Here is a 23,003-nt window from a genome sequence, read left to right as displayed (position 1 = left end):
GGAAGACGTTTGGACTTGGCTTGGAACAGTACGAGCTGTTCAGTAGTCTCATATATGGCATAAAGAAAGAAATGTCTTTCTCTATACCATGGTGTCGCATAAACAACAAGCACGTTTTTAATATACAACAATAATACTGCTTATATTACGATAAAGTTGTAAATATAAAATAATAGGTGGTGTCCAAAAACCGAAACCCGACGTCTATGACGTGTTATCAACTTTCAAAATCGCGTCCGTCGTATTCAACCAGCGAAAGCATAGCCTTAAAGATCCGTATTTTAAATTCAAAGCGCGCCACGTTGTTGGACGTGGATCTAGACTTCACGTGTAGGTGGTATCCAAATCCACACCAAGTATTGACGTTTTATAAATAAACCACATAATTAATATGTAAAACGCCGATGCATTGAAAACAAAGTGTGGCTGATGTAAATGCACCAATGTGGCCAATAAGAATGTTTGTAATCTTAGAGGCTATACATTAATCTCTTTAGTTTAAGTATTGCTCACTGTATGACGACACTTGTCTTAATGATGGGTGTGTGTGCGCTATTGGCCCATGCATGCCCATCTCTGTGGTGCTTGGAGCGCGCGGCCTTGTCTACGGTGTCCGCGCTCGCTTAGTCCGTCAGTACGTCAAAATGGCTGGGAGCATTCTCGAAAACCTAAGCGGTCGCAAGCTCGCCTGCATAGTGGCGATTGTGCTTATACTTCAGGTGGTCTGCTTCCTGATCGGCGGCCTGATAGGTGAGGACTTTCTTTTGATGCTTGCTCGCACTTGGCGTTGACTTCTCACCGACGTCGGACGTGATGGAATGGACAATTTAATATTTTTTCTATTTCTCCGGCAAGCTTTTGCGGTGTCCTGCTCGCAATGAAGTTCCAAGCGTCCTGTCTGGTAGGACCATGAATGAAAAGTTCGGAGGCATCATTTTATAATTTGAAGAAATCACTTTTCGCTCGTAGAGTGCTGAAAACAAAAATTCTCCAAAATGAACTGCTATTTTTTGAGTATTCAAGCACGAAACTAGCAGTATTATGAGAGCTTACGTTAGCTGTGTGAAAATAGCACAACTCGTCTTGCTTGAGCAGACGTAGTTGCGCGGTAGGGTCGTGCCAGCGAAAAGCCAAGCTCACTGGCGCAGAATGACAGCCCGAGCTTTGGCGAGAAGTGCTGATGCCCAGGGTTTGTATTGCGGTGCTGTGAATTTCTTTATGCTCGCTTCGAGCTTCGAAATGGGCGCAAGTAGGGTCAACTTCTGTGCCCCGGGGACAATTCTCGTCAAATTCGAGCTGCGAACTGTGTCCCATGACATTCGCGTGTAAAGCATGCACACATGCGCGGGAGCTAGTAGCATGGAGGAAAGGGAGACGCTTCCCCTCCAAAGTAAAACCTCCTCCTTTTCGCTTCTCTGTCTGTTGACCCCTCTCCACTCCAGCCGTCGTCAATGACGCCTCAAAGAGAGCCGCCGAGTGTAATACCTGTACCCAGCCCTTCGCTCCATACCTTCGCCGTGTGTGGTTTGAGAGAAGACGATCACCGCGTGTGGCCTCGGCAGTTGACGCCTCTTTCTGGCGCCTCGGTTATTTATTTAATTTTTTATTCGTTCCCATCGGACGTCGTTCTTCCGGCGCGTTTCAGTTGTCGCTGAAATGACTTCACAGGTTTTCGCATTGGGAGCAGGGTGGCGGGAAGGATTGTCTGCTTTTCAATGTCAGCAGAAATGAATTCGCCTATGTACCGGCCTTGGACTCTGGTATATAGAAAATGTCATGTATGCACTACAGAATTATATGGAATTTGTACCGGTAGACAACCACAGTTCAACTGGAACGAACTGTCTTAATATTCATTGCTGTTAAAAAATAATGGCTGCAAAATAACTGCACCGAAATGACCTTCGCTGCCATAAGCCAGCCTGTTAGTGTACAGCTACTGCATACTAAAAATGGTAAACACTGCCATAAAAGTGTGGCTGCCGGACTCGCAGCTTGATTAGTTTTTTTATGAGCCTTTTGAGAGGAACTGTGATGACGGTGTGGCTGTTCTGATCGCCACGCCGAGCACGTTGGGCATGCTGGAATGGTGGCCTGAAGAGACACAGATGGGGGACTGAGGCTGAGAGAGGGTTTATTTAGAGTGCGGCGCTTTAAATAGGCTCAGCGTCACTGTCACAATGCCCCCTGAAGACGAATAAGTTTCAGTCTCAAAACCGAAACCCCGATGTACCACCATCCCCCTCTTTTTAGAAAATAATTCTGGGAAGAAGCAATGTTATACACTGGTTAAGGGTGTATGTGATAAAATAGTAATTCTCTTTTTTTTTCACTGGAAAGTAGGGGAAGAAACATCATTTTATATCTATTAATGGTATACGTTACTTTGGCATTGCAATTCCCTACTCTCAGTCTTGATGTAACAGATGTAACCTCGATGTAACAGAACTATCACATGATTTCTTCAGGGATGTCGGTCATGTTGGAAGCTCTGTGTTGTGTCATAACGAGGTGGCCGTAGAAGTGTAAAAGCCAGCGTACACTTTCTTTTTATTGATTGTGTCTGTGTGCTTATTTCTTCAAAATACGCTTCAACCTAATTTGTTTCACTGTTCTGCAACATTCCCGGCAGCTCCAGCCCCGTCCAATGCTGACCAGATTCTTGCAACCATATGCAAGAAGGATACCTTGCTTCCCATGGGCACCTTTGATGACACCTGGCACATACCACGTGGGCATGGCGGCCAGCCCACAAACTGCAATGTCATCCATGAGCTCTCAGATACATCCAGAATGGATCCAAATCTGACAGCTAACCACATCGTCTTTGCATTCCAAGCTCCAGGACCACGATCAGATGAGGACCTCGACTATTCACGGTGGATGCAAAACCTTATAGGCATCCTTCAGCTGGACATTATCCACAGTGACTCCCATCCAATGAGTAAGCTCACTTTTTCCCAACTCTTCTCAAACTAATGCAAATTAACTAAGATATTGTGGATATTATTTTACTAAGTAGTCCTGGCAGCAAAAGCATATAGGCTACAGCAGCGAATGCCAAACTGCAGACAGGCCTTGAAAAAGACAAGTCCACTTGTCAAAACATTGGCTCCCGCTTTGACCTTGTTCTTGTTTTTCTCATCGTCTTGAATTTCCATCTCTCGCCTTCCCTGTGTTTTCCCAAGGCAGGTTGCAGTCACACATTCCATCAGGCTAAGGGTGCAGAATTAATATTAGTGGCTTCTTTCACTAAATATGTCTCAAATTCATGTTCAACAAAGGTTTTCTTTTCCTGAACATGCTAAGCCTGATCTATTGCAAGTGGTATCGTATGTAATCTGTACAGTGAAGTGACCCAATATGTATTGAGAGATTTTGGTAGTCCCAAGCATTTCATTATAAAGGCGTTTGGCTGGCAATGTCTGCTGTCTTGAGCAACTTTGAAATTTTTTGTGTAGTGTTCATTGGTTAAGGTCACCTATCCAGATGTTTAATTATTCAACAAAATGGTATATATTATTTGAAATGTTACAGAGCACATCAAGACATACCTGATGCAGTTGTCTTATGTGGTTCTTTTTCTTGAGCTTGTGAAAAGTATTTTAAATCCCTGAGGAAGACTGATAATCATGACCATATAAAGCCAACAGGCAGTTAAGCCTAGGAAAGCATAGGTGTTATTATCTGCTATGGTTGAAATGTAGGATGTTGGTTATGCTGGTGTATTTATTTACCCATTAAATACTAGCATAACATTTCTTGTCCAAGTTGTTTGGAGCCCCCAATATAACAACAAATTCATTAGAACTAATGACAGATTCCACTGCTTGAATATTTCTTTACTGCACAGTTCAGAACACATTAAATTGGTCTGGTGCAAATGACATGTTTCCTCTGCACATTCATCTGTTCATTGTTGAGTCTCCAACAAAATGTGCAGAATAGAAAAAACTACATGCTCTTGGTTCATCAAAGAACTATATAACTGCTCCCAGTGACAGGTGAGGTTCATCTTCAGACAAGTTGCACAGCTCTTGAATTGATTCAGTGCAGAATCTATATCACATTTACATACTTTTTCTTGACCAGCCTAACCACATTCAAAAGCATTTGACTGTTATTTAAGCCAAGTGTGTTTGCAAATTATCAGCCCTACGAAACGCGCAACAGGGAACATGACAAGGGAACGATTTCCTCAAGTCTGAAGAGTTATTATAAAGCATTGTTAACATGCATGATGGTTTTTCAGGTTTTGTGTTGAATATACCTTGTCCTGACATATTCCTGTAGCAGGCATCACTCCTGCGATATCTGAATGCTGAGACAGCAGTGTGTTTAAATAAATCTACAGAGTTTGTCTTGTATAACTAGCAATTTATAAAGTTAGCACTAACATTTTTAAAACCATTTTGCTCATGTAAATGACACTGGTGGCACATTTACACTCCTAGTGAGCAAGTAGGTTGCAAACTTGTGCTATCCTGGTCCTTATACTTCACTTGTTGTACCCTTTCTTATTTCCATATTCAAAAAAAAAAAAAAGCTGCGAACCCGCTGCTTAGCCTTGAGGTGAAGCTTGGCTACAGGAATAAACACGACCCTCCAGACAAGTGGACGCTTGCGGCAAAGTCTGTTGAGGAACGTTATTTGCAGTGCAATGTAAATAACACCCAGGTATGTTTGCTTGTGCATGTATGCGTGCGGTGTGTTTTTGTGTGCGTGTGAACACGTCTTCTTATTTTGTTTTCTTTGTGTTTTGGTGTGTGATTTTTGTCCAGGAGGAGATTATAGAGCGAAAGTGTAATTTTGCCTACATCCGTTTTTAGGCTTAAAGGGTCCCTGAAACACTTTTCTAATAGAATTGCCTCACTATAAAGGATGTCATCTCAGGAATCTCCGGCTGCAAAAATTTTTCTAATCCTTCAAGTACCCTTCAAATTTATGGTCCACATCTAAGTGTTCAGCTGGGGGTTTCGCTGTCTGGAGAAATTGCCTTCGAAGAAACCGAAATTCTGGCTACCGAGACCAACCAACAAAAGTGACTGTTGTTGGAGTCATGGTACATACAAAACCTGGGTCTCTACCGACTGGGAAAACAGGGGATTCTCGGGGAATTTGTGCTTCTATCAGGGAAAATTAGCTGTAATTTTATTGAAAGGGAACGAAAGTCACGGTAATGCTGGCTCGAGTAACAGGAATCATAAGGAATCGTCTTTGACGCTGTGTGGTCTGCTGGAGTTGCCAGTGTTGTGGTGCCAGATATGCACCGCCGCCATTTTTATTACGTCGCCGCCTTGAACCTGCGTTCTCGCACGCAGATCCACTGGCAGCCCTAGCCACCATCGTGGCAACGCTAGGCCTAGCTGCTTCTACATTCGCTATTAAGTTTCTTTCCGTTCTGTGTAGTGTTTCTCATTGAAAGAATTTGCCGCTGTCAGCAATGGCACCCACTCCGCCTTTGTGATCCTCGCAAATGGCTTCGAAGCTTGGAGAGCGTGGTGCATTGCATATAGTATTGGTTCTCGAAAGTCAGTTTTGCCTCAATACAACAGTATTACGTGGTGAAGCATACGCGAAAGTGTTGCGGCGAAGCATAATAAGCGTGGGAGGGGGCAATTGTCACAGGACACGGTATATATGCATTCCTTAACTATACACGCGTGCACCCACCATCTCCTGTCACAATACGAGCACCGATATGCCTAATAAGTGTACTGGCAGGCCTTCAGAGCTTTTCCGGATATGCCTGTTGCGATTTTGGACCTAAAGGGCAGCAAAGGACATGCATTCATTTTTTAGAACTGCCCAATTTTCAGACGTTGACTGTGCAGCTGACCAAAAGCATCCTTCAGATGGTCCGTGCTGCAAAAACGGGGTGGAAGGAGGACGAGGACTGAAAGGACCTATGCATTGCGTAATGATCGGATAGGATGCGTGCCGCCGCTTCTTTGAAGGAACTTGAGCTCTAATAACAAAGCGTTGGCTGACGCCGAGATGCAGATGCCCCTCATCGAAACCAAAATAAGCTCTTCAAAGCAACGAAACGGAGCACTGAGGCGTTGTGCATTGGCTGAGAGTATGTCAGGATAGTTGAGGTTGGCTTACCAGCTGTTGAGAAATAATCTCACTTGTGACAAAGTTCGGGCCTCACACCATGCAATGAGTTTGCTATCTGTTAATAGAAATAGCTCATATTCGAAAATGTTTGCTTCTGTATTCATCTCCTGTTTATTCATATTTGAGAATGTTTGACTCTCTTTGCAATGGATTTTACCATATTTTTTTAATATATTATATTTGCTGTGCATTTTACTTACCCATCTCTTCTGTTTCCTTTCTGATTAAAGTAAACACTACTCCTTGCTATTCAAACTGGATTAAGTTGCTTTTTTATTTTTTAACATGCTTACTAGAGAGGGATAGCATCGAGCGATATGGTGTCAGCCCGTCTTGACATAAAATTAAGTTCTGTACTGTCACTCAGGAAATTTTGCAAAAGGCACTCAGGGAAAACCTGGAAAACTCGGGGAATTTGGAAATGTCAACTTAATAGACGCCCTGAAAACACCAGAAACAGCTTAAATTAGTATTCCAAAGGAAACCTGCCGTCAGTTTATATTCAGAGTTTAAGCGCAGCTAAGAAGAAAGGGCCATCCTGCCACCCTTATGTAGCCAAGAAGAATCCAAGTCCCCCCTCCTTTCTCCCCCCCATAACAGCAACACAAAAGCAATGTCAGAGCATTCCCCACACAGTGACCCCTCTCCCCCCCCTTAACATTTGGAAGACATTGACCATAAAATTTCTTCAAAGGAACCGAACTTCTTGCAACTGAGACCAATCAACTAAGACAACAGTGTCAACTGTTCCAAAGGAGACCTGCCGTCAGGTTATTTTGACAGCGTAAGCACAGTCCACACCCAGCCTACCACCTTTAAGTAGCCAAGAAGAATGAAACAATCCCTCTTCCCCCCCAATCTCCTCCACCTCCTCCATCACCTTGACCATGAAAGCTTAAAAGTTGCGCCTCAACATCCCTGTTGTCACTCTCCCTGAAGAAAGAACCAACTTGACTCCGAGACATAGGCAAAATAAACTTATTTTTTGGTTGTACCCACTTGAAAGTCATAATCCAACCAGACGGGCAATTCTGTCAAAATGTTTAGCTTCTGGAAATATTTGGTGTTGAATTGTAATGAGAGAGAAAGAGAGAAAGAAAAGTTTATTCCAGGCGGCCCCTAGCCTGGGGCTAATTCTATTGAGGTGGTGTTTCTAAATGTTGACAACCATGTGTACACAACGTACCAGTGAATTTGGAAGGAAGCACAGCCATGTTGGTAGCTCGGTTGCCATACTAGTTCTTTGCGGGCAATCAATGTTTTCAGGTCGGTGTAACGACTACTGCTCACGTGGTTGTTCTTCTTTCTTTTTTTTCTTTTTTCTTTAGGGCCTTTTAAAAACTGAGTATCTCTTCTACATTTCCTCGTTGCCCTAGTCGAGGAGTTAGGACCAAAAACTTCGCTGAAATGATGGCTATCAATGGAGAGTGTGTTCTTGTGTGATGCCTGCTTGTTGCATTCATAATTGCTGTGTGCTTCCCTATCTGCACTTTGAACATAACCATGATTTAACTTGGCAATCTACAGACACAACAGTGCCTTGTCTATCTCGGCTATGCTGAAATGGTGGCCTAACATTTTTCTAAAGTGGGAAATTAGAATTCCATGACAATTAAAGCACTAGTTTTCTGATAATTTTGAAACATTAGGAGAGTGTTGAGCTCATAGTGTCATAGAGGTTGGCTGACTTCACTTCACGAACCTCAAGATTTCCTCGATTCTTTTCACACTCTGTGGTTCTCTTCTTAGGTTCCTGATGGCCATGCATACAACTGTGATGTCCTGAGCCTCTTTGAACTAGGCAGCCTCCACCATGACTATTATCTCTTGAATTTGCGGCTGCCGATAGATGAAAACAATCCCGGCAACAAAGAGCTCAAGGAAGTCAGGGACGTTTGGCTTGTGGTGAGTAGCTGTTGTCCTCTTTTGCTAATTTTTCTAAGTTTATGGGGTGCATGGCCTGCTACACATGGGCAATAAGAAGGAAAACCTTTAAACTGTGTTGGTTAGAACTAATATTCAAGCACATTTACCACAAAGCACTTGAGACCTGCAATTTCCTGCGATATACAGGTCACAGTGTACAACATGCACTGGAGCTGGATAAACACTTTTAGCAAAAGAGAAAATTTATTCCTGTGACTGCTAAATGTCTGAGAATTGCAGATGTTTAGTGCATGCAAGATAGATATTGTCGCATAGTAGGGGTGGTGAAAAAAACAGCAGAAAAGCTGTCTATAGCTTAACCAACTTTTTTATTAGGCGAATCTGTGCCCATAAGAGCAAGTCACACCCAAAACACGATGATATTGGCTAACATAGTCGGCGATCAGCGAAACTCTAATCTGCTAGTCAAGCGCGTCAGCTTTTATACACAAGTCTTCGAAATTTTCAGAGTAAACACTGGTGTCTGTGTGCCTTCCAGAAAGTATACTATGCAGTTCGCGTCACACATACAGTCACATTACACAAGCTTTGGTGATGACAGACAACACATAGAACCATTTATAACATCCCACTAAGTTCCAATCATGGAGGCGCATCTTGTGCCTGAGCGATAACTTGTTAGTGATAAGCTGTTAGTGGGTTAAATGTAGTCCTCAAGAAAAGGATGAATAGTAAGTGCACATGTCAACGCCCCCTTCTTAAAAAGTGTCATCCCGATGCTACAGACACAAGCGCAAGAAACTAGAGCACATGCAGTGAAGAGAAATAACAAAGAATCAAAGTCCCAGGGTAAGCATTGGTAGAAGGGCTTAAGGTACACAACGTGGACCACATCAGGCCGTGAGCGGTGCCGCTGTGATTGTGATATGCCGTCTGGCATGGCCTCGTAGTCCAGTGTGTCAATACGTTGGATGGTTTTGTAGGATGCAAAATAGCATTGCAAAAACTTCCTGCTAAGTCCTCATCGGCGTATTGGAGTCCAAACCCAAGCACAGTCCTTGGGCTGGTACTCAATGTAGCATCGTCGAATATTGTAGTGTCGGCTGTCGGTCCTCTACTGATTCTTGGTCTTCAGGCAAGCGAGGTGTCGAGCTTCTTCGACGCACTAGAGATTGGCGGTGATGTCGAGATTCTCTTCGTTGGTGACGTGCGGCAGCATGGTGCTGAGAGCCGTCATCAGGTTTCTGCCCTAAACCAGCTTTAACGGCGCAATCTGCTTGTTTCTTGCACCGCGATGTTGTAAGTGAAGGTTACATACGGCAGGTTGTCATCCTACGTCTTGTGTTCAACATAGGATGTGTATTGCTAACATGTCAGTGAGTGTCTTGTTCAGATGTTTCATTAGGCCAAATGTCTACGGGTGGTAGGCAGTGGTTCTCCGGTAACTTGTCAGGCTATACTGCAGTATGGTTTGAGCAAGCTCAGCTGTGAAAGCCATTCCTCTATCAGTAATGAGGACTTTTGGCGCATCATGTCGGGGTAGGATGTTCTCGACGAAAAATTTTGCTTCTTCGCTACACTACCTTTGGTCATTTCGGCATAGTCAGTAAGGTAGTCGGTGGCCACAACGATCCACTTGTTTGCAGATGTTGACGTCAGAAAGAGTCCGAACAAATCTATCCTGATCTGCTGAATAGGTCTTCAAGGAGGGTTAAATAGCTGTAGTAAATCTGCTGGCCTTGTCAGTAGTATCTTGCGCCACTGGCAGTCATGGCATGTCTTGACGCAGCGGCAACATCAGCAGTCAGGCACGGCTAATAGTACTGCTCTTGTATTCTTGCGAATGAGTGTATGGGAAAACCCAAGGTGCCTGGCTGTCTAATCGTTGTGCAGGGGGTGCAAGACATCTGGCCGGAGTGCTGCTCTTACAACAAGACGGCAGTTTCTGCTGACTGGGGAGAAGTTCTTGTTTATGAGGACCTCTTTGTACAAGCAAAACAAAGATAGTTCATGCCAAAATACCCTAGGGACAACGTCGGTCTTGCCTTCTAAGTACTCCACAAGGCTTTGTAACTCTGAGTCTACTTGTTGCTGTTCGGCGAAGCCGTCTACATCGTCTTGTGGTGGTGGGTCAGTAGGGGCCTGCGACAGGCACTCCACGTCGGAATGCTTTCTCCCACGTTTAAACTCCACAGTGATGTCGAATTCCTAGAGTCTGAGACTCCATGGGGCTAGGCGACCTGAAGGATCCTTTAAATTTGTTAGCCAACACATGGTCTGGTAGTCACTTACCACTTTGAAGTGTCTGCCATATATGTAAGGCCAAAATTTTGCCATAGCCCAAGTGATCGCAAGGCACTCTTTCTCAGTTGTAGAATAATTCGCTTCCACTTTCGACAATGACCGGCTAGCTTAAGCAATTACGCTTTCAACTACATCCTTCCGATGAACTAGCACAGCACCGAGGCCTACATTACTTGCGTTGGTGCGGATTTCTGTCTTGGCGTCTTCATTGAAGTGTGAAAGCACTGGTGGTGACAGCAGCCGTTGTTTCAGCACCTCAAATGTGTCGTCCTGCCGTGTTTCCCATTTAAAGTTGACATCGGCCTTTGTGAGATGAGTTAAGGGTTCCACAATTCTTGAAAAGTCTTTTACAAAGCAATTGTAATAGGCACACAGGGCAAGAAATCTGTGCACTGCCTTCTTGTCGACAAGCCGTGTGAACTTAGCGATGGCAGCTATCTTCTGTGGGTCAGGAAGGATTTTAGACTTACCATGTGATGCTCTACCAATTGAGCTACCACGGTGCCATTTTCCCATCCACTTTCTGGGTTATTTATGTGTTACTACTAGAGCTAACCCTCGGAATTTTAGTCAGCGCTACCACTCGGATATGGAACATCCTTTCTGCCGCAGGCGTCACGAGTGTATGATCTATTGGGTGAAGGTAACTGGTCAATAAATCCACACATGCTACCTGAAGGTATCAGTGCTGCCAGATTCAAGACCCTCATTATGTAATGAACGAGAAGAATGGGGATTAACTGAGGGGCCTGATTTTTAGTAATCATGTCCTAAGAAGCCAACGAACAGACACCAAGGACAACACAGGGAAAATTACTTGTACTTAATAATTGAATTAAACAAATTATAAATTAATCTAAATGAAAGTGGAGGGTCACACGCGCAATGTGAAGATGTGGGATCGTTCCCCACCTGCGCAAGTTGTTTCTTCATCCACTTTCATTTCCATTAATTTATCATTTCTTTAATTCACTTAGGAAGCACAAATAATTTATCCTGTGTTGTCCTTGGTGTCTTTCTTGGTTGGCTTCTTATGGTCTAGCTATCGACGCTTTTTACAGTGAAGCTGTTAGCCTCTAGTTGGCCAAGATTTTTCGTGTGCATCAGCAAAAAAAAAAAAAAAAAAGAGGACTACATATCTTCTTTGGAATCACGCATATAACATACAGCACAGTATTCATTTCAATAAAGAAAAGCACTACATGCGTCCAAACCGCATAATGGATGATAAGGTGCCTGTGAACAATGTGAGCCACTTTCCTTTTCCTTGCGTGTGTTTCCCGGTAAAGATTACGGTTGCATAAGCTGCTGCGGTGGGAAAGGGGCAGCAGCAACATACAAATCAGTGAGTGATGTCACCAAACCTAATATATAAAAGGCAGACCTGCCCAGCAACTCAATAAGTTCATTATGCAAAAAAGAAATGAGGCGTGCAGACAGGACACAAGAGTAGAGAAGTGGACAACATGAACACTATGACGTCAAATATGACGTCATTGGTTTCGCCTCACTTCTTTTTTGCATAATGAATCCTTATGAACTAGCTCAGCTTTCTGTCGTTCTAAGCTTCAGTAAGTTCATTGCAAGACCACTATATGTAGACCATGCAAAGTTAAGACTCCCAAAGAGCAACATCAATACGATGAGCGTCGAAGAATGCAAAATTGTAATGCTTAACAATAGTGTTGTGCTTAGACTAGGCAGAACAATAATACATTTCATATCCCCATCGACGACATTTGAGTGGTTTTCTAACAGCTTCGCTGACCATCCACTTTCGCAGGGTCCGGATGGAGAGTCAATAGTTTTTGGAGCTACTCATCGATAGCCCTACATTAGACTGCTACTGATGCTAAAAGATCGGAGGCTTTCGTGAGAAACCGTGTTCTCGAAATACAACGCTTGACTTTGGGGTTTTCTTGGAGGCACTTCACAGACAATGACAATCCACCAGGTTTGCTCATGTATGGAGCAGCGGCCCTATCATTGACGTGCAAGTCTCTCTGGTGGACCAGTCCTTCATTGTTGTCACAGCCTCATTTGCAATGGCGTGTGAGGATTTGTTCTGCTCCTTCACCCGAGGCCCTTTCTAGCGTGATCCGTGAAGAGATATCCGCTTGCTCCGCCATAGTAGTGGCACCCCCTGTGCCTCTGCACAAGCCACCGCTTGAAGTTAACATGCTCTGGACGCCTCCTCCGATTACTCTGAGTAACGGCTTAAATTACGAGGTTTCGTCTGAGTGCTTCGTAGAACATGCCATCTTCTAACGGACCACTGACAGCGTTTGAGTTGCATCATCTGGAGATTTATTGGTTGAGGCTTGTCCAACACTGCATTTGCAAGTGAAGTCATGACCTTGGAGGAAGGACAACAAATTCCCAACACGTCTGGTGTGCTGCTGTTACAAGTGTTTCTCAACAGTGACAGACTATTTCGTGTAGGAGGCTGACTGCAGCAGCTTTAATGACCAAGAGGAATTGAAGCATCCAATCTTGCTTCCTGCAGATTGCTGATTCACTGACCTCTTTGTTGATGCAATGCATGTACGACTCCTACATGGAGGAGTTCAGCCCACCCTCATAGACTTTGCTTAGACTCGGTAAGGACTCTGGCAGAGTGTTCAAGCAGATTCTACGGTTATTATGCTATGCTTTGCAATTGGTGTTTGCCGAATCTTTGATGACGTCGAAAAGCAGTCTTTGTATTATCGGAGAAAACTTTTGAGCTGTTGCTTACTCATGGGAAGGCTTGGATCTGTTTCGAAGACTGGGTTCGTAACTATGTTCGTCGAGGCAGTTACAGCAGAATAGGAGAGGACAAACGCATGCGGGTTTCCACATTTTCCTTGAGGTGCGCGATCGTCGTGCCCATGTTGACGTGCTTGAACTCCTGGCTGAAGTTCGTCAGCATCACTTTTGCTTTTCCTTCATGCAGTCAAGCTATCCCTCTTGTGACGCAAATTTCGCAATCGAGCAGTCGAAGTTGATCGCCCTCTGTGCACCTTCCATGTCTGCGGGTGTTTTGGTGCTGATTGAAATGGCAATGTTGGAGCGAGGTAGGGTGCTCACTTGATCTTCGAGCACACTTAAGGCGTGGTGACTACGAGAGCTCTCTGGCGGTATCGCTTGATCTTCGGACAGCGTTATCTACTTCAGGTCGATGATCGTGTCGTGTTGGTTCAGGAAGTCCATGCGAGAGTGACGTTTCGTGAACACTGTTGGAGGATAACGAAGGTGACAGGGTAGACCTGGCCATGAACAATAATGCTTGCCATGCAGATTCCAGTCGGCTTTATTAGGTGTCCTGCAGCTGTCCTGGATTTGAGGACCTTTCCATGTAGTCTTAACTTTCTCCACCTGGGCAGTGATGGTTCCACTCATGATGGAGTAGTCGGCTCCTGTATCCACTAAGGTAGTGACTGCATGGTCATCAAGAAGCACGTCGAGGTTGGTGGTTCCTTGTCTTGCGTTGCAGTTAGGTCTTGGAGTGGGATCATGGCTGCATCTTTTGACCTGTGGCTGGAACATTGTTTCGGCAGGTTTTCTTTTGTTGGCATATTCTTTGCCTCTAGGTTTCGTTGGGATGACGACATCTCGTTGATATGTCGTCGAGATAGTCTTTTCGCCATCTTAGTCATCAGCAGAGGATCTACGTCAGTTGGGCGAACAGCAACCGCACTTCCATCGGTTGCTGCCTTTAGTTTTCTGGGTATGGGCTGACGAACCGGCCCCAGGCTGGGCCAGTGTATGGTTGGCGCTGCGGCGACAGGTGGCAGACTGGTGATGGCGAATGGGACAGTCGTTCAGGGCTCCACTGAGTGGTGTTAAGATAAATGGCGATATCGCGTAGGCATTCACGTTGCTGCGGGCATGGAATGTTGATGGCAAACCCTCATCCCATTTCGAGGAATGGGCACCGGCAGTAGATGCGGCCTGCTTCTCCGCCTCTCCGTGCCAAACGTTGGTCTTCCTTGGAATACTCCGCTGGGCGATGGTCGGGCATGCTGGCAGCAGCGGTGGTATACAATGGAATTGCAACACTATGGAGCCCTGGCACGGGTGCGGAGGGGGACCATGACTGGTACCGACGGCGGCATATGTCATCGCTTCTGGCTCGGGTTGTGGTGATTGTACTTGAGGAACTCTAAGTGATCGCTGTAGTTCCTCCTTGGCCATGTCAGTGACCAAGGCCACCTGAGGTTGCGACCTAGGCAAGATCTTGCACAGTTCTTTACGCTCAATGGCCCTTATGGTCTCTTGGAGGTTGGCAAAGCACAGTGCTTGGATGGTGCACTACAGCGGGAGCACTTGGCGGTTATATTACCTAATGCGTATTTCCAAAGTTTTCTCAATCGCCGTTGCCTCTGTCAAGAACTTGGCTATGATCTTCGGTGGGTTGCTAATCAGTTTGACAAAAATTTCTTGCTTGACGCCCCGCTTCAGGAATCTTACTTTTTTCTCTTCTTACATTTTTGGGTAGGCGTGTTGGTAAATATGGGTCATTTCTTCCGTGAGAATGCGATGGTCTCATTGGGGAGCTGCACTCGAGTTTCTTGTTGAGCTTGGGCTCACTCTTTGTGCACAGCACTTGTGAATGTGTGGAGGAAGTCAATGCAGAACAGGTTCCACGTTAAGGTGGTTCCTCAATTCTCAAACCATGTCCTGGCGGTGTCTTCCAATGAGAAAACGACATGGCGCAGCTTGTCGTCGCTGTTCCAGTTGTTAAATGTAGCAACCCTTGCGTAAGTCTCCAGCCAGCTTTCTGGGTCCTCAAATGTTGATCCGCGGCACGTCGGTGGCTTCCTGGGCTGCTACAGCCCAATCGGTGTTGGTGTCACAGGGGCTGCCATTCTACCTGCTGTCGTGGCTGTGCGCTTCCTTGTCTTTTCAGGTAGAAGTCTCTGGTAGTACTCCGCTAACAGTCCTTGCTGCTTATGGCTAGCTCTCTGGTCCTTGGCGACATTGACATTGTCCTCGGGTGTCGAGCTTGGATCACGGCTTTGCGGGGGTGTTTGGTATATGAATCCTCTGCCACTTCCACCAGATGTCACATAGTGGTGATGGTGAAAAAAACACAGCAGCAAAACTGTCAATAGCTTGACTAACTTTTTATTGGGCGAACCTGTGTCCACAAAAGCAACTTACACTCAAATCACAATGTTAGCGTTGAACACAGTCGGCAATTGGCAAAAATATAATCTGCCGATCAAGTGCGTCGGCTTTTATACTTTAGTCATTGAAGTTTCCAGAGTATAATTGCTGGTGCCTACGTGTCTTCAAGAAAATACTACACAATTTGCGTCGCACAAACAATCAGATTACAAAAGCTTCAGTGACAACAGTCAACGCATAGAACCATCAATAACATTCCTTTAAGTTCCAATCACACAGGCGCGTCTTGTGCTGAGCGATAACTAAGTTGTTAGCGGGTGAAATGCAGTCTTCGAGAAAATGATGAATAGCTACACCTGGCAGTATGGTTCTTCAGCAAAGTTTATTGTAAGGTGTAAAAAAAATTTTTTCCCACTTATTGCTCGTAGCATTTTTTCTTTTATACTTCCATCCAGATTATTTGTCATGAGAAATGTTGTTGGTACATTCTGTTCAATTGGTCCTCGTGAAATACCATTTATCAGAAGTATAGTGTATGATGTTGCCTTTCAGAGTTGTTGCTTTTCACTTTGTCAAAGCTTCAGAGAAAAGCTGCTGTCTTTACTCAGTGCTGCAGTCTGGTGACTATGGTGTTGTGCTGCTGAGCACGAAGTCGGAGCTCTGGTACCAGCCCGTCACCACGTTTAGGTGGCATGATGCTTCAACTGCAGTGAGCTAAAGCGCTAGGCACCACCATGATCACTACCACGTACAAAATCGTGATCAAACACACTTAATCCAACGTGGCTTTGGTGTGTTCGACTGCATTGTTGGCACTTCCATAATACTGCCTGTCCAATAAGCTTGGTGGCATGGAAAATGACGCTGTTATTGCAGACATTGGCAAAGACGTCAACAGTGATGAGTAAATTCTGCATACACTCGTCCTTTCACTTTATTTTATGACGCCAGTTAACAGTAACAATGAATAAAGCGCCCTGCGGATATCCGCCTTTATGCATCGTTTTCTGTTTGTGGCATCACTCGGTGTTATGATCGCATTATATATTTTTCTTTTTCTGAGAATCTGAAAGTCCCCCATCACATTATATTTGTGGTCGCTTTATTTACGTGTAGTAGAACCTCGTTCATACGTTTGGAAAAAAAAACGCGAAAAAGAACGTATTAACTGGGAAAACATACGTTTCGAGGTAACTAAAAAAATTGACACTCCACAATTGACATCTACATAATGCGAAGCGTTGCGCAGGTGCCGGCGCGCATGCAGCTGGTGGGGCTCCGGCAGCCTGAGACGCGTTTTGTTGTTTTTCTATTGCGTGGTGCTTTAAGGGGGCGATGGAAAACTGAAATGAAATCGAGCTGGTGAGTGACGCTGCATGCTGCTGTAGCAAAACGCGATGCCCACATCGTGCCGCCTACAGCTGGGAATGGCAGCCTGTTTCGGTCATCGCCTATTAACAGCGTGCACTACACTTCCGGTGGCACCACGTGTTGTGAAACAGATAGACGAAGATAGTTATCGCAAATAGGACTGACGGGAATAGCTGCGAATGCCGCATGTGGTGACCCTGAACAGATTTGCTGTTACCGAAATGAGAAATGGAATGTGCGCCGGTGTTCTCGTGCGAGACGGGTGGGTGAGTGTTGCAATGAAGCTGCTGCGGCAGGCAGCTATAAACTGTTCTTGAAGGCGCGCCTTGTGCATTTTCTTGTCTACGTGGGATCTAGCGGCAGGAAAACGTGTTATACGATCGCATTTGGGTGTCATACTGAATGTTGGTGCCGGAAAATTGTGTTTTCCGGGAACGTATAAACCAGTAAAAATGAGTTTAACTCTATTGGGTCATTTTTTATGTTCTCGATTGCAAATGTTGGCACCGGGACAACGTATCTAATGGGAACATATCAATGAGGTTTTACTTAAATAGTAAATACGGTACTTTATCTGATGAAAGTGACGCTTTATTGAAAAACAGTCACTAAAGGTTTCTACTCCTCACTCGAGAATAAATGGCAAGGAAGACCCTGAAAGAAAATGTGCACTGGACAGCAGTTACTGCTGCTGTTTTAAAGCCATAATGTTGCAAGAACTTTTGAGAGTTTGAGCTCTTTCAACTCTACATTAACTCTGTTGGTGTTGTGCAGCTTATCCACCAAAATGGCGGCTTCACAAAGGTGTGGGTCTCCCTCAAGACATTCTTCTTTCCTGTTGTGCTGGCCACACTGATCTGGTTTTGGCGACGCATCAGAATGCTGGCACGTCCGCCACACCTCATAGAAGGGCAAGTTTCAAGCTTCTGAACCTTAGCACGATTCTTGCAGAGTGAGCATCTGTGGTAGGCGTTACATTTTTTGTCCCTTCTTTCTTTCAGCTTGCTGCTTTCCCTGGGGATCGCTCTGACTCTACTCAACTGTGAGTGCTTGCAACTTGTTGCAGTGTTGTAACAGTGATGGGGCACTTGATGCAGAATTGAACATTTTACTCTGGCTTTTGATTGAGACGCAAGACAATTAAATACTTGCCATGAAATATTTTCCTAATTCCAGCAAGCAGCCATAAGGTTCAACGTATTTTGTATTCCTCAAAAGTGAAATATCACTAGACAGGCTGGTAAAATTCCCTATGCATTCGTGAGAGGATTTGTGAATGTCATTATATCCCATCGAGACTGACATACGAGATGTTGCAGACGTAGAGATGCATAAGATTGTTGCAAACATTGTTGCTTAAATTAGATTCTCAAATGATAAGACTTCCTTAGGCTGGCACTATTCTGAAGCTTGTTTAGCTTATCTAGAGGCCTTTACATGCTCCAAACAAAATTTTTACAATTATGTGGTTGTCAGTCTGTCTGTAGGGTATCATGGCAAAGCACTTGTTTACGCAGCGAACCACCTTGCCTGTTTGTTGCATTAGAACAGAAAAAAAACCACACTCATACAAGAGCTTGCCCTTGCCACCTGCAGTCGTTTGGGTTAAGCACTAGATGGGTGTTTGATTGTCTGTTGGGTGGAAGATCTAAGTGAAGATTACACTGCAGAGTTAATAGCTTCCAGTCAAAAAGGTTTGTTGCCAACACTGTATAAAAGCTAATTTACCTCACTATGGGGACTCGTGTGCTTAGAGAGGCTACTTAAAGCTGCCTCATTCAGAGACCAGCTGTATGTATCAGATGGTGCTTGACTTTTTTTACAAAGTACATATTCGATAAACACAACTGAATATGGTCTTGGGCCATATTGCTGCTTCTATCAAGACAGACTGTTGAAAATTTTTGTACATATGTTTTTTCCGGTTCCAGTGCCCCTTGAGTTCCTTACTCTTTGGTTCAACCTGCCGTTCATGTTACTCTTGAGTGACATCAGACAGGGAATCTTCTACGCGACACTGCTAAGCTTCTGGCTCATTTTTTGCGGAGAGCACCTTATGGTGAGCAGGCTGTTCTTTTACTTCTGTACAAATTTATATACGTGCTATAGTTTGTTTTTAAAGCAGTACGTTAGGCATTATGCATGCTGTGGCAGCCAAAGTCACTAACATTACCCCCCCCCCCCCCCCCCCGTTAGTATATTACAACTTTGCAACATTGCAGTCAAAGCTATGGAGTTGCGATGCATGTCTAAGAGCGCTACTGGATGTAATTTCAAGAGGGATGGTTGTCTTTCTGGTGCTAAAACTATTTTTCTTTCCTTATCTGTAAAAGTTGATGAAAATAAATCTACTGATTCTCGTGTTAGTGTTTGTTCCAAACTTATAGAGAGTGTCTGCATGCAGAAGTGAACGTGCAGGGAACATGGAGACAGCCATTCCTCGTGCCTCAAGATGAAATCGCTGTCATTTGCTTACTGTCAATTAGGCTCAGCACCATTGAATTGAACAGGCTTTTGACTTCTCTAAACTTGCCTTGACTGCAACAGTTTTATTGTTAAAGCCCTCTCTTCTCCGAGATAGTAGTATGAGCATTTTGACAATGGGAAGGCCTGGTGCAGATGCTTCGCTGTGTAAACATCTCAAAAGTAGTGGGATGGGACATTAAAATCTGCAAGATACGTAATAACTTGCTTTCCGCTGTTTAGTGCTTTACTTTGCTCCTAACAATAGGAAAAAGGCCAAAATCATGAGTTTCTTACAAACATTTTTACTCATTTTGGCACTATAGCCACTGCAGTGGCTACCATGGATTTAAGGTTTCTTAAAGGGGTCCTGAACCACCCCTGGTCTTGGTGAAGAAACAGTCTGCAGATATCATACGTAGCTGGTAAACGTCTCAATCAAATTTTGCACTCATGCTTAGCACATATAGCTCGCAAGCGGAGCTTGAAGTCACATTTTTCTCAAACGCTCTTTTTTTCAACAGAAGCCTGCTCCTCAATGTTTTCTGGATGCTTTCTTTTCATAATATAGTGGATTTCCATGCACTTCCCACGACTGAAGACCACAAAAGAATTCCGCAGCTTGATTGGATTGTGCTCGTACTTTTGCCATTTCGTCTGCAACTTCGCTACCATAATAGTGCCTTTGACACAGCTTCTTGCAGATAACCGCGACTTCTCTGCCTGGTCGCCAGTTTGCGATGCCGCATTCACAATGCTGCATCACCTTCTATGTCACCCGAGATGTCTATGTCACACGGATACCAGTAGCATCGGCATTGGCACCGTTCTTGTGCAACGAAAGGCTGGCTTCGATGGAAACGTCATTGCCTTCGCCAGCTATGTACTCACGAAAGTGGGAACCAACTACTCTGTTACGGAAAAAGAATGCTTGGCTATCATTTGGGCCATCACTATATTCCATCCTTACCTCTACACCTGCCCATTCGACGTCTTAACTGACCACCATGCTCTGCTGACTGTCATCCCTGAAAGATTGTTCAGGTCGCCTCGCTCAATGGGTGCTCTGCCTCCTAGCATACAATATTCGAGTCCTGTCCCCGCTCTGGCCATAAATATTCGGACGTGGATGTCCTGTCTCGCTTCCCTGTGTCAGGCCAGCCCAACTATCCAAATGTACCAATATGCAAGTCCTCCCTTACTACCACGAACATGTTTTCGGAGCAGCAGAAGGATGGATTGTTTCTATGCTGGCTTTTCTGTCACATCCATCAGTCTCTTCTCCTGGCCGTACATTGGGTCGCCAAACATACCACTTCTCTTTTTGTGGTAGGCTCCTATACCGCCACAACTATACCTCACCGACAGCCACAAATGGTTACTCGTGGTCCCTCAACGTCTATGTTCGGACATGGATGCAGCATTTCACGGTGACTTGCAATGTGCACATGCAGGAGTGCTAAAAACCTACGCATGCCCGCGACTCCGTTATTACTAGCGCAGGATGCACTGATTCATCAGGATGTCTGCTCCGGCCTCGCTTGCCAATGCTGTGAGAATACCACTCGTCCCTCAGCAGCTCCACTGCAACCATTGCCTTACCTAGGACGAGCGAGCCTTTGACCGCGCCGGAGTTGATCTTTACGGGCCCCTTATGAGTACTTCAGATGGCAACCGTTGGGTGATAGTGGCGATAGACCATCTTACACGCTACGCGGAAACGTTGCCTCTGCCCAATGCCTCTGCCCAGTGCCTCTGCCCAATGCATCTGCGTGTGATGTTGCCTGGTTCCTCTGCATAACATCATACTTCACCATGGAGCCGCCATAAAACTGCTGAGCAACAGAGGCTGTGTCTTTCCCTCTGACGTTATAGAAGCCCTACTCAAGGAATGCCAGATAATTCACCGTATCACTACTGCATACCACCTACAAACTAATAGGATGACTGAGCGCTTTAACAGCACTCTTGGCAACATGCTAGCCATGTACATCGCATCTAACCAGATGAATTGGGAACGTGTCCTACCCTTCGTGATGTATGCTTATAATACCGCCTCACAGGCCACTAAAGGGTTTTCCCCATTCTTTCTTCTTTATGGATGCAAGCCTTCCTGCACAATGGATACCATCCTTCGATATCGTCCTGACACAACGGGGTCTACTACCCTGTCCGAAGCTGCTGCACACACGGAAGACTGCCGAAAGCTCGCCCACACATTTACTTCAGAAGGCCAGCAGCGACAGAAGCAGTGTCGGGATATCCCTTCCTCTCCTGCACCATATGCCCTTGACTCACTAGTCTGGCTTTGGGTTCCTGCTGCCAGTCTGGGACTTTCACCGAAACTTGTTTCCAGTGCCTCCTGTGAACTATATGATAGAATCCTTTGAGCCAGCTTCAGATAAGCACTGCCGAAGCTGTGAAATCGTGCACATTCAGAGGCTAAAGCCTTACTTCGGCCCACCTGTGCTATCCTGCCCATAGGTCACCGGAACAGCTCTTCTTCCCTGGGGAGATAATTGCACTGGAGAAGAACGAGCAGTAGGCACTGCTTCGAGGAAGATGATGACGAGTTTGGTCAAAGCTGTGTGCCTGAATTGCCTGAGCTGTGTGACTTTTTGCTGTAAGCTGTGCGACTCTCTGAGAGCTTTATTTATTACTCCAGAACAGCGCTCGACACTTTGAATGCTTTATTGCATGTCTAAGGCTTGTCTCAAGTCTTAATTGTGTTTCTTCTCCAGTCGAGCTTCCCGCTCTTCATCTGTCTCTGTCGCTAATTTGGTACGCTTTTTCTTCAGTGCTTCTTCCCAGCAAGCTATGTTTGCAGGGTGGTCAGACTCGGCCTGGCGTCTGCGGTGAAGAGTTCATGCACTTGCACCGGCGCGTGGTTCATCCATTGCGAGACTGAGCGACCAAGTGTGGACGAAGCAGCTGTTAAGCCTTCGTATAGTCATGTGGTACACAGTGGCGAGGCTCGTGCGAGCGCAGCTGCGATGCCTCTCCGCAGTGGATCATGTAACGTGACTTCACACTTTCACATTTGCGCACCAGCAGCTGAAGGTCAAATGCACGCCGAGATCGACCTTGGGAGTTGTACTTCAAGAAGTAGAGCTTTCGCTCTAAAAGTGGTTCAGGGCCTCTTTAACACAAACCACAGATATTAAGAGTCGATGATAACCGTTGCAGGAACGTAAAAAAAAACTTGGGAGGCACAAGCCAATGCCCTGTTTCAAAAAGGGATACAGTCGCCGACCGTTTATTCGGACCTCACGGGGACTGCGGAAATGTCCGGATAAACAGGTGTCCGAAAAAGCACATTAAGAAAAAAAAAGAAATCCTTCATTTCCGCGCACTTATTCGGGCTCGGCAGTAGGCTTGAAGAAGTCGTGAATGCGCCGTGGCATGCTGTTCCGTTTAGGCACAATCAGATAAGCCTGAATCTCGGAGAAGGTCATACGGTCACTATAGGCGGCTGAAAGCACAGTCACTGCTTGTACACGCTCCGCATGCGACGGCAGCATAGCACATGGTGCGTCATCTTCCGACTCGAAGTCATCGTCCAGCGGCGCAGCAGAAACCTGATGAATGATCTCGCCATCGTCAAGTTCTGCGCATGCCAGTACAGCAGTATCAGCACCTGTGAAACTGTCAAATGAGATGGTGTCCGGAATCGCAATGCAACCACTGCGCAGGTCTTGGCAGAACATTTTCGGCATTAGTAAGGAGCACATCGAAAGGCAACAAAT

At 45.2% G+C, this 23,003-nt stretch overlaps 1 protein-coding gene across 1 annotated transcript in view; it reads left to right on the top strand.

The window, feature by feature from the left end:
* Window positions 1–544: 544 nt before the first annotated feature.
* wls (Wnt ligand secretion mediator) overlaps window positions 545–23,003 on the top strand; it is a 33,081-nt gene continuing 10,622 nt past the window's right edge. Inside the window, exons 1-7 of the mRNA XM_065434105.1 lie at window positions 545–750; window positions 2,633–2,944; window positions 4,547–4,677; window positions 7,870–8,025; window positions 17,569–17,705; window positions 17,796–17,836; window positions 18,726–18,853. Of these exons, the coding sequence (XP_065290177.1) occupies window positions 567–750; window positions 2,633–2,944; window positions 4,547–4,677; window positions 7,870–8,025; window positions 17,569–17,705; window positions 17,796–17,836; window positions 18,726–18,853 (1,089 nt within the window). The 5' untranslated portion in view covers window positions 545–566. The remainder of the gene's footprint in view (window positions 751–2,632; window positions 2,945–4,546; window positions 4,678–7,869; window positions 8,026–17,568; window positions 17,706–17,795; window positions 17,837–18,725; window positions 18,854–23,003) is intronic.

Source organism: Dermacentor albipictus, chromosome 9, assembly GCF_038994185.2.
Source record: "Dermacentor albipictus isolate Rhodes 1998 colony chromosome 9, USDA_Dalb.pri_finalv2, whole genome shotgun sequence".
NCBI lineage: Eukaryota > Metazoa > Arthropoda > Arachnida > Ixodida > Ixodidae > Dermacentor > Dermacentor albipictus.
This window is presented reverse-complemented; position numbering and strand designations above follow the sequence as displayed.